This window comes from Ornithodoros turicata, chromosome 9 (assembly GCF_037126465.1).
Source record: "Ornithodoros turicata isolate Travis chromosome 9, ASM3712646v1, whole genome shotgun sequence".
NCBI classification, from domain to species: Eukaryota; Metazoa; Arthropoda; class Arachnida; order Ixodida; family Argasidae; genus Ornithodoros; species Ornithodoros turicata.
In genome coordinates, this window is record NC_088209.1 from 34,331,048 (window position 1) to 34,353,348 (window position 22,301).

A 22,301-nucleotide genomic window follows, 5' to 3' on the forward strand; every position below is an offset into this window, starting at 1 on the left:
ATTTTAGTTCAGATATTATTAAATGGGTCAATTTCATAAATTCAAGCGACATTTATCAATCATTTTACAAATTACTCACTTTTAGCGAAATATCAAAGCAAACAGTTAGAGCAGCTATCCAATCCCCTTTTGAAAGCGAAACCGAAACAGGCCCAAATAATTATGGCGGCGTCCGTAGTGAACATCAATGTGGGCGTTTTGGGCCATGTAGACAGCGGAAAAACGTCTTTAGCAAAAGCTTTAAGCACGACTGCAAGTACTGCCTCCTTCGATAAGAACCCCCAGAGCCAAGAGAGAGGAATCACTATTGATTTGGGCTTCTCATCATTCCAAGTTGCTGCGCCCAAACACCTAAGCGACAAGTTCGAATTCTTGCATTTCACTCTAGTTGACTGTCCAGGACATGCATCCCTCATCCGCACCATCATTGGCGGTACAGAATTCAGTATCCTATCCATGTATTTAGATACGCTGTCATTCTGTTCAAACAGCGCGAGCCTTCTTAGAATTTTCTGAAGTCAGACCATGAACAGAGCAGTGAAACAGGCTGCTCTCGTTTTTATCTCGATTTTTCAGGTGCCCAGATCATTGACGTCATGATGCTTGTAGTCGATGTTACTAAAGGTGTACAGACACAAACGGCCGAATGTCTAGTCATTGGGGAGATTACTTGCGATCTCATGCTCGTAGTGCTCAACAAAATCGATCTGCTACCTCCTCAACAGAAAGAAATTTCTATCGAGAAAGTAAGTAGTACGGCAGGAACACTAAGTAGCGTACGTATCCTTTAAATGTACTTCTAAAGTTAACAAATGACAGGTACAATACAGCACTTTTCTTATGTTGTGGTCTTACAGATGAAGAAAAGGATCCTTAAAACCCTGGAAAAAACGAGGTTTGCTGGTAGTCCCGTTGTGGCCGTCGCTGCAAAGCCTGGAGGAGCTGAAAATGATGTGAGACCTGAGCACCCGACATGAAGTCTACCATGTCATATACTATAACCTTTATTGCGCTAGCACCTATAACACCTAAAATGCCTTCCTCGTTTTTCAACATTTAGGGAGGCGAAGCCGACGGCGTAGACAGGCTTGTTGACCTGCTCTGCCAACTTGTGCGAGTGCCTGAACGTGCAAGTGTAGCCGACCCCTTGCTTCTCTCGGTGGACCATTGCTTCTCTATACGAGGTCAAGGGACAGTTCTCACTGGCACTGTTGTCCAGGGGTCGCTCTCTGTGGGAGAGGTAACTTGAAACACAACCGATCAATCAATCAAACATTTTCGTTCACACAGTGTACATTCCTCATATCGATATACCGATAGGTATGAGCACAGGCTGAGTTCCTTCCTTTTGTGAGTACCAAATGTGTTTGGGGGGCAGGAATAAGTGTCTTTGTTTTGCCAATCTTCCTGTCAATTTTGTAAGTACTTTCTTTTACATCAGAGACAGAGCAGACACCAGTGGGCACAGAGCACCTATGTGTTAGCCGCTTTCTCCAGCATAACTAAAAAACTTTCCCAAAGGATGGGAAGAGATGTTCTATAGTTCCCCTCCTACTTGCAGCACTGTATGGCTGAAAAATCAGCTTTTGATCTAGCATAATATACTGCGAGACCTATCTCAGAACAAGAACGCCTTGTGTGGACGTATTGCTGCAGAGCCTCATGCAAATTTACATCAGCATGTGTCTGTTGGTGAACAAAAGTGGTGTTACTATGTTGCAGGTTGTGGAAATAGCAGCGTTGAAGATTACTCGGAAGGTAAAAAGCATCCAAATGTTTAGGAAACCCATCCAGAAGGCTATACAGGTTTGTTACATTGTATGATATTACTGTATCAGTGTGACTCATATTTTTTGTGCCACATGTGTATGGTTTTATCATATCCATGATTTGACAGCAAAGACAGTGCATACCGTTCGTAACTTCCTTTGAGGCTTTTTCTACACACAGTAGTTTACTATAAGCAGCCTTAAATACATGAAATCTGCATAATTAACAGAGAAAAAGGTAAAAGACAGCAAAAGCCTGTTTGATTAATGAAATAGCATATGTTGCTGTGTTTATCACTGCTTGTCTGCACGTCAGCTTGTATCCCAGTGTCTCATGCACAACTATATTTTACTTTTCGATTTCAGGGGGACCGGGTTGGAGTGTGCGTAACCCAACTTGATCCCAAACAGCTGGAGCGTGGGATTGTAAGCACACCCGGTCACGTGACAAGCACACTGCTAGCAGTTGCGCGCGTTCAGCGTATTCCCTACTTCAAAGGGAAGTGCATATCTGGAGCAAAGTTTCACATCACAGCCATGCATGATACCTTGTTGGCTAGGGTCACATTCTTCAGTAGGGTATGTATCGCTATCTAGTCTTGGCTAGTAGTCTTATTAACTTGCGGATGAGGTGATGATCCTATATATACCAGTCTTGGGTAGGAAATAAGTTACGATTATCTTGTAACTGCAACTATAGTTACTTTCCAGAAAAGGAGCTTGTAGGTGTAACTATAGTCGTGCTCAACTTAAGAAGGCAAACAAATCTAGTCCGTCACATCTCAGAATATCACTTCGCCATGGATAGGATGGCTGGACACAGAGACCCTCCTTGCACCAGATAATGTAATCAATCAATCATCATACTGACCCGGTTGACGTATCGGCTGTTAAGACTGGCCGCATGACACTATGATTCAGCAAAAGCTTCGCTCCCCTATTGATGGCGCATGGTGGAACTGCAGTACTTCTCTTGTGGCGAGCTATTGCATCTCCTTATCTACAACAGCATATGTAGTTGACGGACTAGACGTCTTTTCCTTCTTACGTTGAATACGACTATAGTTACTATTAAAATAACCGTAAAATGTAATTGTACCCAAGTTACTCAAGGTTCATATGCCCTTCCGTTTTTCCCAACAAGACATTCCACGAATTTTAGGGTCTCATATGGAGCCAGAATGACCTCAGACTAACTCCCATGGTCTTATTACACTGGCCCATAGTAGATCCTCTGTTTATAGCACGGTACAACTACGGTTGGACATTACAATGGCAAAAGCAATTTTTTAGTTACATTTATTCGGCTTTTTTAAAATGCAACTGTAAAGTAACTAATTTACTTCAATGTGGTAAGTGGAGCTGAAACTAGTTACACTTGAAATAGTGTAACTGTTACTCAGTTACTATTTCTGCATGCTAACTATAACTTAGTTTCTCTTTTTTGGTAACTTACACATGACTGTCGCTATCACATTTAATTAGTAGGCTGCGGAAACTCGCAGAATAAGAAACAGTGGTAAGTACGGAGTGTATATAAGAGCATATACCCTGAATCACCTGGAAAAAAGTTTTGTCTTGTGTGTAGGAGCCTGGTTCCAACGAGGAAGCCAAGTCGACTGCTCTGCTGGACATGGATCGTGACTATGCCTGGGAGCCAGAGTTGGAGCAGTCTGATGCAAAAGTGTGGTTTGTCTTGCTGGAGATGGAGCACCCACTTCTTCTCCACCCAGGAACACTCTTGATAGGTTCCAAGTTAGACATGGATGTCCAGGGAACGGCATGCCGCATTGCTTTCCACGGCCATGTCTGTCGTGCTTTTTCTGAAGCAGATGACTGCAGGCATTCGGGGGCATTGCGAGTTTTCAAGTGCAAGTGCAAGGAGGGTGTTGTGGAACGAGTAAGTTTCTACAGGTTTTCCCGGCGATTTTAATCCAAGTGCTAGCTAAATTAATCCATGCCCCATAAAGTTTGCACGGCACATGGATTAATTTAGCTGGCACTTGGATTAAAATCACCGGGAAAACCTGTAGTTGCATTTAGTTTCATTATCTGTAATCATGTGAAAATATCTTAGATGTGAAATGAAAAAATGTGAAGTTCATAAAATAGCGTGAACTCAGGCAAGCTGGTGGACAAAGTGCATGATGAAGAAAAAAGAATAGCAAGAGAAAAAAGTATAAGAAAAGCTTGTTTCTTCATGTGTCACCAGTTAGCCTGCACTTTGAGTCTGATTCATATAATTTATTCCTGTTGCATCTGATTAAAGCCTTGACTACAGGACCTCCATCTAACGTTATGTGTTTACTACTGTGTATTACATCGCTACTTTACTTTACTTTACTTTACTTTACTTTACTACTGTGTGCTAGGAAGTGTTGCTACTTTCTTTTTATCGGAGTGCTTCTTGCAGATTTTGTGTGCATTGTCAAATGTACGCAAATTGACATTGTTTCAGGTAGTGAACGAACATGAGGTGATAGTGCGCTCCCTGTTCAAGAAAGAGAGTAATATCAGCAACTTTTCTGGTCTAAAAGTACACCTGTCGAGTGGAGAACAAGGCACCTTGCTGGGCTCGTTCGGACAGAGTGGGAAAGTAAAAATACAGCTTAAAGGTACGCTCTTCTGTACGGAGGATTCAGAACCAGGGGCGGATCTAAAGGGGGGGGGGGGGTCCGGATGTCCTGACCCTGTCCTCAATTTCTGTCTTCATAGTGTTTAATTCACCCTAGATCGCGTGTCTATAGCATGCTGTCCATGGCTGGACCCCCTCCTCAGAAAAATCCTGGATCCGCCCCTGTTCAGAATAGTTATGCACTGACATGGAAAGGAACCTCTTTGTAGCTCATGAATATGCATGCAATACAATACATAGTTGACACACAACAATAAACGACATACTCCTGACTGTTCAAACATTGTGAAGGGCCATTATGACTGCTCCTCTGTTCTAATTTCCCACCTTTGCGTCATGTGATTGTTGCAGTTTGATTGGTTGATTGACTGCTGTAGCCATAATCGAAAGCTGTAGCGGTAGAGGGCACGCAAAATGTGAATACTATAACTCTTTATGAGGTTACAGCAAAACGATAAGAAGAAAAACTACAGTTCTTTCTGTCGTTTCTGTAGAACATTCGTTTGCATATGTAGAGCGCCTGTTCAGTATTGGGAGTAAACCAGGGCAGGTTATCGGATAGTAACTTTGAAAAACAGTCGCTCCTTCGAGCTAATGAAGCTTTTTGGTAATGCCATTTTCAACTTCACACTCTTCGTGTTCAAAGTAACTCGAAGTAAATGAAGTATCTTGAAAGTAATGAGTTACCTCTTGGGTATTTAATACTCTACTCAGTTACTTTTTTTGCCTGGTTCTGAGTAACTTAACTTCAATACTTTTTGTGAAAATCTTTTACAAGCCTGCTGAGATGCAAGATATCCCTGTTGCACGAGATTCTTGAAACAAGGCATTATCGCTTCTTTGCAGACGGCATTCAGTCTGATGAGTTGCGTTCACTGCTGGCAGCGACAGGGCGCAAGAAAAGGGCTGCATCTGGCGACTGCGAAACCGCACACGGCTCGCCAGTCACTGTTACTCTTGCTTTCAAGAGATATGTGTATGACTCTAAGAAAAAAATTGTACAGACATGACACAAGCTTTTTGTCTAAATTAACATAGACCAAGAATACCTATTCTTGTTGCACTAAATTAATTTTCAGTGAGCACATAATTGCATGTATGGATGCAAAGCACATTTGTATTTTCTTATCTACTGATGCTCTGTTAGTTTTGTAGTGATCTCGGTGTGACATACAGGGAAATCGCTAAAAAAAATTTTTTAAACTGCTTTCAGTGCAGTTTCGGCACAGGAAGCAACTCTGCTTCAACTCCCAACATGTTGCAATGCCAAATATTTTCCGATCCTGAATATCACAGGCTGAAGAATAAAAGTTTTGGTTCTGTAACATTTTTAATAAAATTAGGCATGGCATCAGGAGTTAACTACATTCCAATTCCTTGTCAAGTAATTACACATGGTGATGTGATGGGGATGTGAGTTTTGACGAAGTCTAATTGGCTACCCAGTACACTTACACACATTATAGTACTCCAGCACATTTTTCAGAATTTATTTTCACATCAACACACCACACCACATACATGCCAGTATGCACAACAAGTTAAATAAAGTGACCATGTAATTTTGTTTTCATCCTCCTGTTAGGGATTGAGCAGGTGTGCTATCTTAATGTTAATACATCACTTATTTTTATAAATCACATTGCACCGGGAGGAATATCCATTGGTAAGCTCCAGGAAACCTGCACACAGGGCCAGCGAGGGAAATTATGGGACAGTCCAAGTATTTTCTTTATATGATTACAATATATGCCTTGGGCCCCGGGGCGCCATCCTCGGACGCCCCACCCTATCGCCTGCCCTGCCTGCACAAACCAGTAAATATGTATCAATAAAAGTTATGCATGAGGCAAAGCAATGGCATAGTCAAGGAAACGAGGGTGTGGAAACAACCGCTCCCACAGCCTCGGGGAGCATCCACGCTGGGTGCAAAAAAAAATATGTTAATGGGACACACGTGCTACGAAAAGGCGACATACGAATGGCACCTAGTACACCGTCTGTACAGAACCGTTTTCGTTCGTGCCAAGAATGGTAATACGTGCAAGTCACGATACCACCTAAAATCTCCGCCAGTGAAGCTTCGCTGAAATGGAAACCGAAACTACACAAGCCAAGAAAGGTTTCCTTTGCTCTCCGGTAGATGGCAGCACCTTTCAAAATCAATATTTTTTTTTTTGCGTCGACATCATCATCATTCATAAACGTTTGTCCGGAAGTCAACAACTCCCCCGCTGCCGATAAGGAACTAATTCGTCCGTCCATCCGTCGTCGTTGTGTGGGTCTCATCGGAGCTGAGGGCTTCATCTACTGTCCATCCGTCCCGTCCGTCCACTTGTGTCAGAAACCTTCGTAACGGCTCCACGTCGCCTGCGGCATCGACGTGGATGTGAACACTCCGGATTTGACAAGAAAAGGATGCAGCGCTGAGATAAGTACACAAATGAAAAAATGCACTCCAGGGAATGGGTGAACGGAAACGTTTCCTGTCAGGACGCGGAACCTATGCCGGAATGGAAGCGGGAACTTATCCACAAGAAACGTACGATGCAAAAGGCCTTTCCCAGTTGGGCGGCGCTGTCCGAAGCGGCGTCCAGCGAACAAACGACCAAGAAGGCTGTTCACCTTGTCGCTGAACGCGTTCCGGTGGCGAACGGACTGGTTTGTCCGTCCCCTACCTCCTCGTCGACGCGGCACAGCATGGGTGAGGACCGCTTTCACGACGGCTCCGAGTCGAGTGCTTACAGCGACCACAGTTCAGCCCATGGCGACCTCAGCTCCGAGGGAGAACCCGACTGCGAAGAATGGGAATACGGACCCGGGTTTGTGGACAGACTGAAATCAAAGTTTATCAGTCTCAGCTTGCGAGAAGCAGGCAGAGCATCGGCTCCCCTGCGTTCCTATGCCAGCGTAGAAAACCTGCTGGATGCCCCCCGGCGCTCGGGGGGCAGACGGGCCGCGCCGGCTGCACGCTTCAAGAAAGCGCAGAGTATGGAAGCTCTCGAACCTCTCGCAAACGATAGACTGGTGATCGTCGAAAAGAGTCCGCCGAGACGGCAAGCATCAAACAGCATCAGTGATGACGAACTTCCGAAGCCGGATATTGTACGCACATACAAGCGCATCTTTGAAGCATCCGTAGACAACCGGCGCCCGAACACCGTGCGTCGGCGGCCGTCGGTAGGACGCACTACTCAGCCTGGTTCTCCGAAGAGAGCACGAGCACTGGCATCGTCGCGTGTTCCAGGTCGCGTCCCGGCCAATAAAGAGAACCAGCCCCGTACACCTCCAGTACGCAAGCCTATCGCTAACATCAAACCCCTTCCCAAGGAACCTCCGCCGTCTCCACCTCCTCCGACCTCTGTAATCTCCGATCCACCAGAGAAGGAGGTGGCCCCCTTGAAGCCGTCCACGCCGCCGCCTGCTACGTTAAAACCGTCTATTCCACTCCCTTCATCTTCGGAGGAGCCCGTGCTTAGGCCTAGCGCGCTGCTGAGGACTGCGACCCCGACGTCTAGCCTCTGGTCCGCCACCCCAGGCGGCACCGGGGGCTCAGCAGTGTCCCCGACGAGTGTAGTGTTCGACTTTCGTGGTAAAAACGTTAAACCTCACGTGGCTGTGCTTCCAGCGCCGATCGGATGCTGTAAAAACGGTGATCTAGCGGATGAGTTGGACTCTTCTGAGGAACAGCTGCCGTACCCGTCTGGTATCGTGTTTGTCGGCGAGAACGTCCGTGTCGGCCGAGGTGCTCTACTGACGACTCGGAACAAGAAGGTAGGTCTCCTGAGCCTGTAGTAATCCGGAAAACCACATCCACAATGTTTTTGGCTGTCTTGGAAAGTCACAAAGTCCATCGTTGTATGTGCCAGCCAACAGACAGCTGGTACGGTGGAAGCGTTCCAGATCTACCTGTTTCTGAGGTTGGGCCAATACCTGTTTCCTGATCGGAATCAGGCATGCTTTGTATGCAGGGGCTGCATTCTTTAAACTGGGTAAATGACTTCAGCTACAAAACAGGAATGTTATGCAAATGTCCGCCGGTGTGAGGGAGAGCAGCCGGATGGAACTATGGCAGCTGCTACTTCGGCGCAGGGTATAAGGCTCACAAATTAGTTGTATTAAGTTCCTACCAGATTTTAATGTTTTTCCTTTATGTCATTTTATTTGTCTTGTCCCGAATGTCTGATACGTATAAAAATTTTGTCTGTCTTGTCATAATTCGAACAGCAGCTTCAAGAAATCCATAGTTTTTTTTCCTTTTTCCTCCTAATCTACCGGCGTACCCGAATTTTACTAATGTAATCCAAACTCATCAGTTAAGGGTACTCAAGAGAAAAGATTGACAATGATAAAGCTTTTGAGTGGCTTTGAAGTATGCACAGCTGTGCACGGTTGGGACACATTATTTAGGATGCGCTCGCCTCAGGGATGATTTACTGTTCAGTTATGGCTGTCCTAAGCTCTGTGCTTCTATTATGTTGTTGTACCTATACTCATAACATTCTCGCTTTTACAACCCCAAGAACTGCCACTTCAAAACCTAAAAAGTTTGCTGAAATATCCACCTTAGATATTAATTTTTTATATGTACTGAAGACTAAAAGGATGTCGTAATATTGACCTCCTCCATTTCGTACGAAGCTAATAAAAATACAACACGAAGGCCACAAAAACAACTTTACGCATCTTACCTGGCACTTGTAGGTGCAGGTGATTTATTTCTGGTATTAAGTTCTAGCCATATCTCTCCATTCAATTTCAGAACAGTCTGCACCTCTTATTTCTAATATAATGTACTTAATTTTGAATACCAGTAAGAATATTAACCTCAAAATTAACCTGTCTGTGTGGGCCACACCTTTACGTGTATAAACTCCATCATTATCTCCATTGAATCAGTCCTGAGACAATACTCTTCTTTTACCTTGGGCTAGAAAATGAATGTGTTACATACTTGATCGGCATCAGTACTGACAATGAACAGACAACAATGAAAGCAGTGTAGATTAATGACTAGGTATAAGCGACGCATGAACACAGCTCTGCATTTCAGTGTTTCTTCAATAGGTGTTAGTTGGTATTACTTACAATGGTCTTACATCGATTTTCCCTAATTTTACAGCCTGTTCTGAGAAGTAAGTATGTCTGTAAATACATACTAGAATGCACTGAAAATGCCATCTCAATAATAGCTGAAGTGGAGATCACACTTTGATAAGCTCCTTTTTAAGCTAGTATAAAGTGCCATACTGTTGGTAACCATAACTGTAAAAGTATTTTAAGTTACTTGATCTCGCATATTTTACTGTACCGTACCTACCTAGACTCCTTTTTTGTTGTTTTATGTAGAGTTTACGCCATGTTTTATGTCATGCAATGTTTTTGCATTCCAGTTTGATGTAGGGTTGAATTGATTCAATTAATGCAATTTATATAACTTTTAACGATTCGTTATCAATGTAATTTAATTCATGAAAACGAAGCTAATTCGTAATTATTTGAATTAAAAGCAACCAAAGTAAATCTTTCACCTAGACTCGAAAGCGCAGACACACACGCGTAAGAGATGCAAAACACACGAGCGCTACTTACAACTAGGGAAAGGTTTTGTTGTAAGTAGCAGTGCCAGATTTAGGGGAGGGCAGACGGGGCACTTGCCCCGGGGCCCCCACCACAAAGGGGCCCCCCACCAGTAAAGGTCTTGTCCAAGGGAAACCTTTTTTGCATGCCTGAAACGCATCCCTGAAATGGAAACTTGGTAAAAATCTGTCTTCCGTCCACGCATATAGACCCCGAATAACACATTGGATAGACATAAAATACACGAGGAAGCCCCCACAGCACAGTGCCCCGGGGCCCCCACCACTGTAAATCCGGCACTGGTAAGTAGCTCTGGTGTGTTTCGGCTCTCTTGTCCGTGCGCGTCTGCGCTTTCGAGTCTAGATGGAATACCAACATGCCCAACACTGAACTCTTCTAAATCTTGCACCACCACCAAATGAAACCCCGCTCAATTTTTGTTTATTTTTTTTAATTGTTGTAAGATCATGAGAATTTTTGCGAAGATTTCAGAACTGATTCTGATATAATGAAAGATGAGGCCTTGTATGTGATTGTCCCTTCTATGTTGTTCCAGCCTCAGAACATCAGTTATCTCATAATTCTGATATGCCATGAGTTTTGACAGCCAGGTTTACGAAACCGCGAGTACCTGCACGCCTGTTACCACGTCCTTTCTGGGAACTGAAAATTTCGTGGTCTCTTTTCGTACTCTTTAATTTCCCCGTAACCTCCGTGAGCTCCTTCGCCACCTCTGATGTCGGCTTCGTAATGGCACACAAGATAGTGCCGAAAATTGCAGCTTGGACCAACAACAATAACAGTTTTCGGGGCTTCTGGGACGCTGTAACCTTTGAGGCACAATGAAACAGCCACTTCCCTTCTGTGGCGTCCAGAACATTGTTGGCCGGGCGCCCGGCAACGCTTCCTATATTGTCCGCCGTCATTGTCGTGTGTCAAGCCGCTCTTCTGAATAGACGGATGATGTCGGGATATTGTAAATGCGTGTGGTTGTACTGTTCGCTAGTCGCGCTCTCACTTTATAGGGGTATGATGTTGTACTCTATTAGCCTGTGCGAATGGTCAACGTATACATTATTCAAATAGGAGGGAATAGCTCTGTATATCCGAACCGAATACGTGCCAAGCGCACATGCAGCCTTGCGTTTTTGGGTTAAATCCGTCTTTACCCGTGATTAGCATTATCGCTGTTTGGAGTAAAACCCGAAAGGTACCGAAAACGAACTGGCCCAAATACAAATTCCGCCACCAATAAGGCACCGCAGAACGCTGAGCACAGCGTAGCCGCAAGGCAGCTTGTGTGCATCTGAAATCCGGGAAGAGGTTCTTTTTTCCCCGGATAACGCCGGATGGTGCAGTTCGTCAAGTAATGACAGATTTTTGCCCCCGGATTAAAAAAAAAACACATAAAACCCGAAAACAAAGGGGACTATGTATTGAAGTGAGTAGACATGTGCGCTCGGTATAGACGTACTTATCCGAACATGGTTGTTAGTTTATAAAACTTTATATATATAAAGTATTTGAGTCACAGATAAATGGGCGTAAAAGTACGTGGAAGTAGTAGCAAAATGAGTGCTAAGTAAAAGTAAGTAAAAATACGTAAGTGTAGTAAAAGTAGGTGTAAGTTACAGCTGCAGATACCCGTGAGAGAAAATACACTGATACAGTTACTTCCAAAAATGTGCTCAATACTTTTACAGTTACGTTTTCTTTTAAATTGGTTGGGTTGCGAGCTGTCATTAGTTACATTAGAATTAAATTAGTAAAGCAGACTACCTTAGACCACATGATGTGATAATACGTGACGTTTTTCATTCTTTTCTTATGGATTCTGCACACACACTCCGGAACCATTAAATATCTTTGCCCCAAGAAAATTGACTGGACACTGACCAGATATGTAGCATACATTAAACAGACTAGCAAAATGTCTCGGCTGTTAGCTTGGTGTCCGCCCGTTTGGTCGAACGCCGTTTGTTCGAATGGAGTTCAAACGGCACTTTCTGTGTCACGAAGGAACACACTTATTTCAAAATTCTTCTCCGTTAACGCGGGTTCGAAGATATGTGCTGACGAGACCCCCCAAGTTAGATAACTGCTCCATCGCGGGACCCAGCTTCGGAACCCAGTGTTCCGAACACGGACCTCGGAAATGGGACTGATTGCAAAGCATTCAGGTCAGGTTGCCTAGCCGAATCGCGTCAGCTGTTGATGAAAGGTTGTCGCTCACGTGTTTTTTGTTTGTTTTTTTTTTTTATGCGAAAATTACTCTGAAAAAGAGTAAAAGTTACTAAAAAGTAACCATAACTCCATCACTTTGTTTCATGCCCTCTCTTGTACTGCTTTTTATTTATTTATTTATTTTATTTTTCTTACGTGGGCAACTTCGGAACCATTCGTGTATATTCGGTTTCCATGAAGCATCAACTCCCATAATTGCTTCGTTGTTCGCACGGCCCTGATGCAACTTGTCTTTGCATGGGTTGACCTGTGCCTCGTAGATCTGCGATTTTGACTAGGAGGGACTTCTTAAAGCCACTGGGTTGAGGGTGCATGGTAGCTCTGTAGTCTTTAGGATAGCACTCGGGCTCTGATATAATAAACCCATTGATCGCAGTTACTGCAAAATAACTATACACCACGATAATAACAAACAGAGTGCAGTGGTTGAGATCCTGCTAGGCGAAATGTGGCAGATTGAACGGTATACATGTAGTATGCGTTCTATCTCATCCTTCCAGAAGATAAGAGTTTTTGTGCATCGGAAGAACTCTACAGCAACGACACGATAAAGGAAGTTATCATATCCAAGCTTAGCAAAGTGATGTCATCACCTGCTTCAAAGAAACACTGCGGCTGGCTTATCATAGTTGGGAAAGCGTTATCTTGAACGCCTCTCGATCTATTAACACTGGCTAATGAATGATTTCGGTATCGATAAGTGTTGATATTGTATCGAGGATATCAGTTGAATATTCAGCATGTAAAGGTACACGGTGAACGGCAGTGATCAGAGTTGCGGAATGGGGCAAGCCATTCCATTTCCATTCCGACGAATGGATGTTTGTTATAATTCCATTCCTTTCAATTCCTCGGAATGAAAAGGTCTGGTCAATTCCCATTCCTGGAATGGCTTGGCAACCCCATTCCGTTTGTTAAATTTCATCATAAAAGAAAAGGGACTGTTAACTGTACTGGCTATAGCCCAGCAGTGCTAAAGGAGGTTGACATTACCCAGCACGGAAAAAGCACAAAGACAAGGTTGTTTCACTGTTGACCGTGTGCAGGTGCGGTGTGTGAGTGTGTGTGTGTGTGTGCGCGCGCGCAAAGGGCACAAGGGCGGAAACCAGCGGGTTGAAACCAAAACTACCACCGGGGCACGCAGACATTTCCATTCCATTCCTTGGACAGTTTCCGCCATTCCGATTCCGTTCCAGGCTCTGATAAATCTGGAATGATTCCGGAATCATTCCAACTCGGGAGTTTCAACTCCGCAGACCCTACTCGCAGTAACGTGGTCTTCCTACGGGATAATCCACTGTGGCTAAGACCTGGTCGTGCTTAGCTGCTACTTAGCACTAGTCATATGTTATTGACACATCCACGAAAGGGTTATCTGACTGCTGCTAAGAAAAAGGACTATATCAGACGCTCACGATCTAAGAGCGACCATATATTGTAGGGTAACGTTAGTCAGCTATTCTGCATGCCTAGCACGAGTGTTCGCGCACATGTGCAGCATAACACTTTAGCGTATGTGATGTTACTCGACGCGCTCTTCTGTTGCTACAGTGCTTCCTTGTGTTGATATTCCTCCGCCCTTCATGCAATGCGTTTTCACTGTTCTACGTACAAACCGTGAGTCACGCGTTTACTGTCATCATTACAGAGAAAGAAGGGACCGAATGGTCCTCTTCTCTTCTTTCTCACTTCTACAGTGGGCCGTGAAATTGTAATGGAGGAGAACCGGGACAAGAACCGCCTTAGAGGTTTATACCAGGGCAGTTCTAAAAGTTATAGCCTGTAGCTTCTATAGGCGGATAGCATGGAGCTCACCACGACAAACTGCGGGAAATTGAGCGAATGAATGCATGCATACGCGTTATGTCGTATAGCACAAGGAGAGAATTCGGCGGGGTTGAACTGGGCTCGATATGAAGGCTCGGCTGCGTTTGCCAATATAATCCACGAAGTTCTACGAGATATACGCCATTGAAGCGATCACCAGCAAAGCCATGAAGTGTAACGACACAGGCTGTTATAATTTTTCTTGAGATCTGCTGAACTTGAAACGCGTGGAAGCAAGCTCAGGAAGTTGCAGTTCAGGGAACAGGAATATCCGACGTACAGCCGCCGGCATGCTCGACATGTGTTTATAGAAGGTATGCTTCAGTCGACCCTGCAGCACAGCTTGTTCAGCGAGGAGAAAAGCTTTGTTGGGCAAGGACAAATAAGAGGCGCCAATAGCCCTTTTGTGAATGGCATCCTGCTGTGCGCTACTCAAACCGTCAAGTGTTGACTCTGTATAGCTCTCTTAGCGAATTTCCGGGCGTTTTCCCTGCCGTCATGGGCTTGCCGTTGATGACAAGGTCGACCATGTCCAAGTGGGCATATAGGCTGCCAGTTCTGGAAGGCTTCGAATCAGGCGTTGGTCGAAGGATACATTGCCGTCCGCCTTGTCATACACGTCCAGTCGTATGACGTTCGTCCAGCGGTCGAGTTTCATTGAATCGGAATGTGTTTGCGGTGATTCCGAAAGCACGATAAATCGATCGCGTTATTCCTTCGACGTGAGCGAGAGAGCACATTGATGAACATGGATTAGGCGGCTCACTTTATCGTGTCGTTTTCGTAGAGTGAATCCGACAGTACTTGCGGATGGAGTTTTGCAGCAAACGCGAAATCTACATCAGATGAAAGTATCACACGATGATTATTGATGTGATGTTTGACGAATAGAATCTGGGCCACTAAGAAATTTGCTTCCACGCGTAGCGGTACATGAGAACTCTGTCGCTGTGAGGAGATTAGACATCCAGCGCAGACTTACTGTCTGTAGCAGTGAGGACTTACGCTGAGGGGAGAATCGCGATTGGTCGAAATCAATGGACTTAATTTGCACGATTATGCACCACCACCACCTCCAGTTTGCCCTGTTCTGGCTCTAATGACATACTGCTAAAAATTGCCTTCACACAGAAGCAAAGGTAACAAAATCGATATTTCTTTTTCCTTGTTTTCAATATTCAAGTAATCCCCCCTTGGGTTGCCCTCTACCGATGCCTTGAACATGCTACATGTAGCTTTCTTCTATTGTTCTATTTAAGCTGCAGTAAATAAATCACTCGATAAACAATGAACATTTCGTTGATGCTCTAGTGCAACGCACAATTCGTGACGCTGAGGGTGAAATAACACCTGCGCCCTCTGCGGAGAAGGTTACTTTCCCTTTTCTCGTACTGCCAGGTACACGCGATCCTTGTCGCCAAGTGATGACTCAAATGATGTCCGCTCGACAGAGATTGGCATCTGTAGTGTACGTATGTGTGCCACGGAATGCCTATAGGGCTTCATTTGGTGGAAGCTGTCCTTGAAGAACGCCTTCCTCGCGATGTCTTACGTGGCTGCCGCTGCCTCGCTCCATTTCCTGGCGCAGCGATCGGAAGCCAGCTTCCTGCTTCCGCCCGCGATCAACCGCGACGACGACAACAACCGCATCACCGTTAGGGCGACGCCACCGACAAGGTCACGTACCCGGGGTTCATTGCCGGACGGACGAACCGCGGAGGGATATCCGCCTTTTCCGCGGATATTCCGCACGAACAACGAGATAGCTCTCGGGGGAAACGCGGTATGTGTGGCAAGAGCCTAGGTAGGCTGGAGTAAACCTCTACCCGAGAAACGTCATCATGACGTTGGTAGACAGACAAACTGAAACCGAAACAAACCGGAAATGGAGGGCTGGGTTTCACGAATGGACACTTGTTCGCTGCCTCCTATGGAAAGAAAAGTAGGATCGTAATTCCCCCAAGCCCGTGGCTTTCGGGCGAGTCCTTGATCGCCTCAAGCTAGTTCAGCTCTACCAAATTGGTGGCGCTGTCGAACGCTATGACGTCGATCGTTTACAAACAGGGAGAGGTCTATTCAGAGTGACTAAGGAACTGTCGGGATCCTTTTTTTAACCCCTTTCGGGGTAGGGTATGTGAATGTCTTGTCCAATACGGCACAGACCTTTGTTTGTGGTGTGAGTTCCGCATCACGTAGAAGGGTGTCCCGGGGGGGTGGGGGGTGCATTTAAAACCCCCTTTTCCGGTGGGTGTTTATTGACAAAAACACCCCTCTTCACCCTGAAAGATGTAAGAAAAATAACTATATGTAGCTTTCGATCATGTTGTTATTCGCTCTTTTGTATTTCCCTCGGAGTCTATGCCAGTCCAGTCGTTTCTTTGGCCCCTTATAAAGTTGTTCCTTAGAAGCTTTCCCTCCTAAATTGGTAATTTAAACGCCCCCATACGATTAGGGTCGTCTCTTGTTAGGCAGTCAGCTTAACTTCGGGAGGCAGAGAGTGCGTCCTACTGGGCTCAGAGAGGTGCGAGAGGACAGTTACTAACCAACTAGCGAAATCATCACTCTTGGTGTCCTACTCCTTTCCCTGGAGCTTGGAATGAAATCGTGCTTCAGTCACGGGATTTAACAAAGGTCAAGCAAACGGCGGATATTAAAAGTTGTCACTTTAAGCTTGCGATATTTGCATCACATGTTCACAACTGTATCGCATTTTCAGTTCTCACAATTCCTTTGCACAGGCCATGGTCAACGAGTCACGAAGTATGAGTCTCTAAATCTTCGATTCCGTATGAGCCGTGTCTCATGATGGCTTCTGTCGTTGTGTCTTCGTCACAGAAATGACACGGTATACTTAGTCTAAGTTGGCGGAGTAGCCAGCAAGGGGTCGGTCTTCAGCTTTGGAGTGCGCGAACATTAAATATAACGATAACGATCGCTATGTGAAAGTTGAAGATCGGGGCCCAGGTTGACCCAGGCTAACTTCTCCACAAGCCCGTGATATGAAACAAACAAAATCACCGGCATGACCCAGTGGGGAAAAGCGTGTCTTTCTGAGGACTTGGAAGGTAGTGGGTTCGAATCCTTCCACTGGCTCGTGCTGTCTGAGGTTTTTCCGGCAGACTTTTCATATTTTTTTTTTTTTTTGTGTTAGCGCCGCGAAGCAACAGTGGCTATGAGCGCCGTACAGAAGTGGACAGATGGAGAACTTTCCAAATAAACTTTTGATATCGCTCGAGGAAAGCGTATCATTGAAGTATCCAGAACATGCGCACCCTTAGGAAATTAGGTGTATCACATATCTGGGTCAAGCGACAAGCCGCTTTGGCTCGCTCTGATTTTTGTTTACTTCTGACCCAACCTGAGTAATATTGCACACCCGGTACCCTGTATTTCGAGACGTCTACCGGTCACGCAAGATGACTTCGCCGGCCTCCAGGGGCGGTTATGAGAATGATATATCATTTTGGCCTGGCCAGGGAATTTCGTCAGCGGAGCTGTCACATTTAGAGTTCGTGGTTTCTGGAGAAAGAATAAGTGAATTTCTGCATTTGCAGGATAAGAAAACGTGATGTCTGGTAATAGTACTTCAGAAATACTTTTGAGTAATTGTTTTTCTTGTTATAGTACCCATTGCCTGCACGTATTTAGACATACTTAAAAGCGCTAAAAAAAACGGACTGACAGCATAGACAGACGTGCGCATTTAGGTATGACTATTATACCAACACGCACAAAGATGTGTTTGAAATGCATGTATTTGTTTCTGTATTATATAATACACAAGTATTGAAGTTGCAGTACTCTAGAAGATGTAATCGCTACTGAGGGATCCTAATTCATTTCCTTCCCACCGAGTGTCACCGGTGCAGATCGCTAATTTTCCCAGCCCGTGTGCCACAACTGTCTGAAGTAATTCGCACACCGACTACCGGTGGCGTCATCCGTGATCATATAGTTGCCTCTGGACGTGTAACACCCTAATAAATTATGTATTGCATCAGATTCTACGCATGCAGTATACCTTGGACCGCCTAGTCTGAGAGGGGGGGGGGGATATGTTTATTAAGAAAGAGAAAGGAAAGGTCAGCCTGAGAGCATACATTTCTGTCTATCAGCTTTTGGAACCCGTTCTCTGCTCATTTTATTGGCCTGGATCTGCTAAAGTATATTATATCTCTTACGCTTCAGTGGAATCTACACAACGTACTTTCGTACACAATACTGTTTACGTCTTCCTCTTGCTATAGAGCTGCCTCTGACTATAGGGTGAAATAGGACTTTCAGATCTTTTCGTCCCTTACTTTAAGGGAAGCGTGTGAAGCACGCACTTCCTTGCAGGAAGGTTTAAAAACGTCAGCATATTGTTTCTGCGCGCGGAAAAACCCAGCTGTTTTCGCAAGGACGCATCGAAGTTTCATCACAGTGTAGCTGCGCTTGCTCACTCGCGTTATCGGAATTTTCGTTTAGGCGAAAACAGTCCCCTAAAACTTTGCACTGTCCTATCGATCGTTGCCCGTCAAGATGCGCGCTCGTTGGGAGCGGCCGCGCGCAATTTATCTCGAGATTTGAAAGATTTGGATTGGATTGGATTGGAAAAGAAAGAAAAATATGGAGAGAAAGATTTGGCTTTTCAACTGTACGGCAGAGATTGTATATTCCGTAACTCTCGATCGAATTGAAAATGATTGATCCGTCGTATTTTTGACGAGACATTTAGGGCTACACGGTAACCGCGTAGCTGATCGAACGTCGCTGAAACGACCAACTGTTGAGGTTAGGCGATGGCAGAAAGTATATGCGACGACGTAAAAACAGTCTGGTCTGTCTTTTAAGTTGTGCTCTGTGGTCGCAGTTTCGATATTCATTTATTTACTTTTATTTATGTATTTATTAATTTTTATTAATGAGTGCCCAACAACAGCAAAAGCCGGTGCACTCTACACAACGAAAGTGCACGGTTATCTCGGCGTTACAGAAGGTCCAAGTTACTTACAAATGGTCAACTCAATACACACAATACTGCAGCATATACAGCTTTTCTGAAGTCACTTCAGTCTTCATAGAAATGTCGACATCGTGTGCCGCACCTGCGATCTGATCGACCACCGGTGAAAGCAGATGTACTTGGCTAACATAAGAGAAACTTGTGGTTCTGCAACATCTGAGTGGTACATGAAGCCGTACTTCAGATAGGCGGTCTGGGCGTACCACCTGCCCATGTACAGGGTATTTCTTTTTAGCCGCAACAAATTTTCATAAAAAGGGGAGTTGTCTTAGGACGCATTTACTTTTGTCATTGGATTAGCCGACAGGGCTGCTCCTAAAAAGAAAACGCTCTATAGCGGGATCTCCCGGAATCGGTGCCGCAAAGGATGCTGCCCGGACGACCGTTTAATTGCGAGCAATATATAGCAATTAAACGGTCAATTAATAGCGAGCAATAGCAGGGTTACCTGCAATCTCCTTGTGAACTGTTGAATAAATCATCACTTTGGGTAATAGCACGGTACGTGGCAATAGGGACATCACATCCGGACTTCGTGTGATGACGTATCGCAGAGGGGGAAGCATATGGGATTCAGGGTTCCCTTCTCACCCTCAGTCCGGATCACGCGGATCGCGTCTAGCATTTTCTTAGTCGTACTGCAGGAAAGAAAAGAAAAAAAAAAGAACATAAAACGAGAGCAGACCTTGCCACAGCATTTTCTTTTTCTTTTTTTAACCTACACACGTGTATTTACCTAATCTTCCACCCGAAAGAATTCGTGTGCTGAATAAAATACGTCTCCCTCTGTCTCTTTCTCTGTTCCGCTGATCCAATGTTTCTCCGCGTTTGCGTTCACGTATACCTATCACACGTTCGTTGGTATGTAAAACAGGAAATATATAAAGACGTAGATACTCCCACACAACACTTTCTTTTTTTTTTCCTCCGTGTACGCAAGCACATAAACGCACGCGCTCGTTCCTGACTTTTGCCGTGTTATTTTCCTGCAGGTTGTGACGTCAGTGTGCGTAGGAAGAGCAGCTATAACTTTGTCAGTGTTAGTAAGTAACTTGATATAAACCTGTAACCTCAATTAATGATAGTGAACACGGTAGTTTTGAAGTTTCTGTTTGTTTGTTTTTAATTCCGTGTTATCGCCGCGAAGCAACTGTGGCTGTATCAACGGCGTGCGGACGGAGACAGGTGGAGAGAGGACAGCAGGAAGGAGTGGGGGACAGAGGGGTTAGTACGCGTCCTGGGCCGACTTCAACGGGATTTGTGCCGACATTCGTCTCGAAAGTCTGCCGAGGAAAACCCGAGACAGCACAACCGGTGCGGGGAGATTCGAACCCGCGTCACCTCCCACTAGTGGGAAATGGAAAGCAGTCCCGTAGTGGAAAGCACTAACCACGCCTAACCACTATGCCACGGAAGCTGGTAATATAGCTTTGCAGTGTGTAATATTTGCTTGTGCCTGAGAAACACACAAACTGTTCCGTTGTGCCGTTTCGTGAGTTGTTTGCGTATTCCTCCAGACCTCAAGGGAATGTTGCCCTTTTCTACAGTACGCCAGCCCGTTTACACACTTCTAATTCGTTCTTCAGTTTTACAATGTCCACTTTGTGACTACACTCGCTACAGTGTGACTGAATTCACGTTTTACAAGTATTCAGCTCTACCTAATGGATTCCCTCTTTAGGACTCATTGACATATTGCTTCGCGTGTGCAAAACAAAATATTTAAAAGTCCCAAAATTTAGAAGGTGTTGTGTCGAGTGCATCTTGCGTTTAATTTTGTGCAAGGCTGTTCGAAACGCACACTGCAACGGGGAGGGGGAGGACGAGAGAGGGGGAGTAATTTTAATCCCTTTGGGAACAATGCATTGCCACAACTTCGGGACTAAATACACGGACGCTTATGGGAGGCTTAAGGATTATTTGCAGTGGTGGGGAGTGAATTTCATGAGACTAAAATTGGGAGTAACTACAATCTAGGAGACTAAAAACTGTAATTGCTATCAGAATCCCTCTCTCTCTCTCTCATAGTCTGTAGTTGAAACTCGACACTGCCTTCAGTACATCTTTTCATTACTTCTGTTTTAGTAAGTGGGAAATTTTCGGAATATTTTCGAACCCACGGAGGAGTAAACGCTTCACTTCCTTTCTTTTTCTTTTTAGTCTTTACAAGCCTAAAGCCGTGTTCGTCGCCTGCAAACGTGTGGTGCACCACTTTTTTTTATTGCGCAACAACAAATAAATTAATGATAATGAACGAGGAAATTCGCCACATAAGGTACGGCCCACCACCCCGGGGCACAATGGGCAGGATGGGATACGCCCTGATGATGAGGTGATGAACGATGCTAAATAGGGTCGATAGCTGAAATTGTTTCAGTATGCTCAGTTGATCTAAATATATATATGTATATAATATAGAAAGACGGTGCACGGTCTGGTACTTTCCCAAAACTCAGTTCGAACATTGTACTAAAAAGAGAAAGAACTATTAAGTTGGTTCTTACGGTGTGAACCTTTCCCGTTTCCGCAACGTTTGTCACTGTGCATTCAACTGGCAAACGTGCCGAATGGATGGCTATGACCGCCGATGGACACGATCTCTTGGCAAGCAGGAAGCGGCGGGGGATTTCAGGAATCGTTGGCAAACAGTCGTGAATAACACGTCCCCTTTCTGACGCGTGTCCCCTCGAAAGCGGAAGACTCCGAGGTAAAATTAATGAACGGCCCTCTATTGCCGGCCAGCTTGCTGGAACACGCCATTATTGAGAGCGGAAGTGATCCGGAAAAGATATTTTCGTATATTAGACGACGTTTCATTGCGTATGTACGGGAATGTCCGTTCCGATCATATGTAACGGGAGCTGTTATAGTTCGAATTGTTGTGAAGCACATCGAAGCTTCCTTATTAATTTTTCCCAGCGGCATTTTACGAATCAGGGCTACAATTTTTCTTGATCCAAGTATCGTAGCGGACGTCTCCACCGCCGCCACCTGGTCCTTGATAGAGAGTGCAAGCATAGAAAGTCGAAGGTCTCAGCAGGTAGCAGCGAAACCAGTTTACGAACCACTATATACTTCTACCGATAGGTTGAGATCGATTTCGTAGAAATGCGTAGAGGCTTTGCCTTCCCGGTATGACACCTCTACTGACTCTCATTATCGTGTGCGTGACAACACACAATTACGTTCTGTCCCATCAATTGATTGCTCTCTCTCATACTAGTCTTTTATCCATATCAGA

At 44.9% G+C, this 22,301-nt stretch overlaps 1 protein-coding gene across 2 annotated transcripts in view; it reads left to right on the forward strand.

The window, feature by feature from the left end:
• Positions 1–5,771, forward strand: part of LOC135368710 (selenocysteine-specific elongation factor-like) — a 69,221-nt gene extending 63,450 nt beyond the window's left edge. Inside the window, exons 1-9 of one of the 2 annotated variants that reach the window (XM_064602165.1) lie at positions 146–433; positions 577–746; positions 858–953; positions 1,061–1,240; positions 1,723–1,806; positions 2,136–2,348; positions 3,358–3,669; positions 4,228–4,384; positions 5,251–5,771. In XM_064602165.1, coding sequence (XP_064458235.1) covers positions 163–433; positions 577–746; positions 858–953; positions 1,061–1,240; positions 1,723–1,806; positions 2,136–2,348; positions 3,358–3,669; positions 4,228–4,384; positions 5,251–5,414 — 1,647 coding nt within the window. In that variant the 5' untranslated portion in view covers positions 146–162 and the 3' untranslated portion in view covers positions 5,415–5,771. Of the gene's footprint in view, positions 1–145; positions 434–576; positions 747–857; positions 954–1,060; positions 1,241–1,722; positions 1,807–2,135; positions 2,349–3,357; positions 3,670–4,227; positions 4,385–5,250 lie in introns of those variants that run through there. The other variant, XM_064602166.1, reaches the window with a different exon arrangement.
• The last annotated feature ends 16,530 nt before the right edge of the window (positions 5,772–22,301 follow it).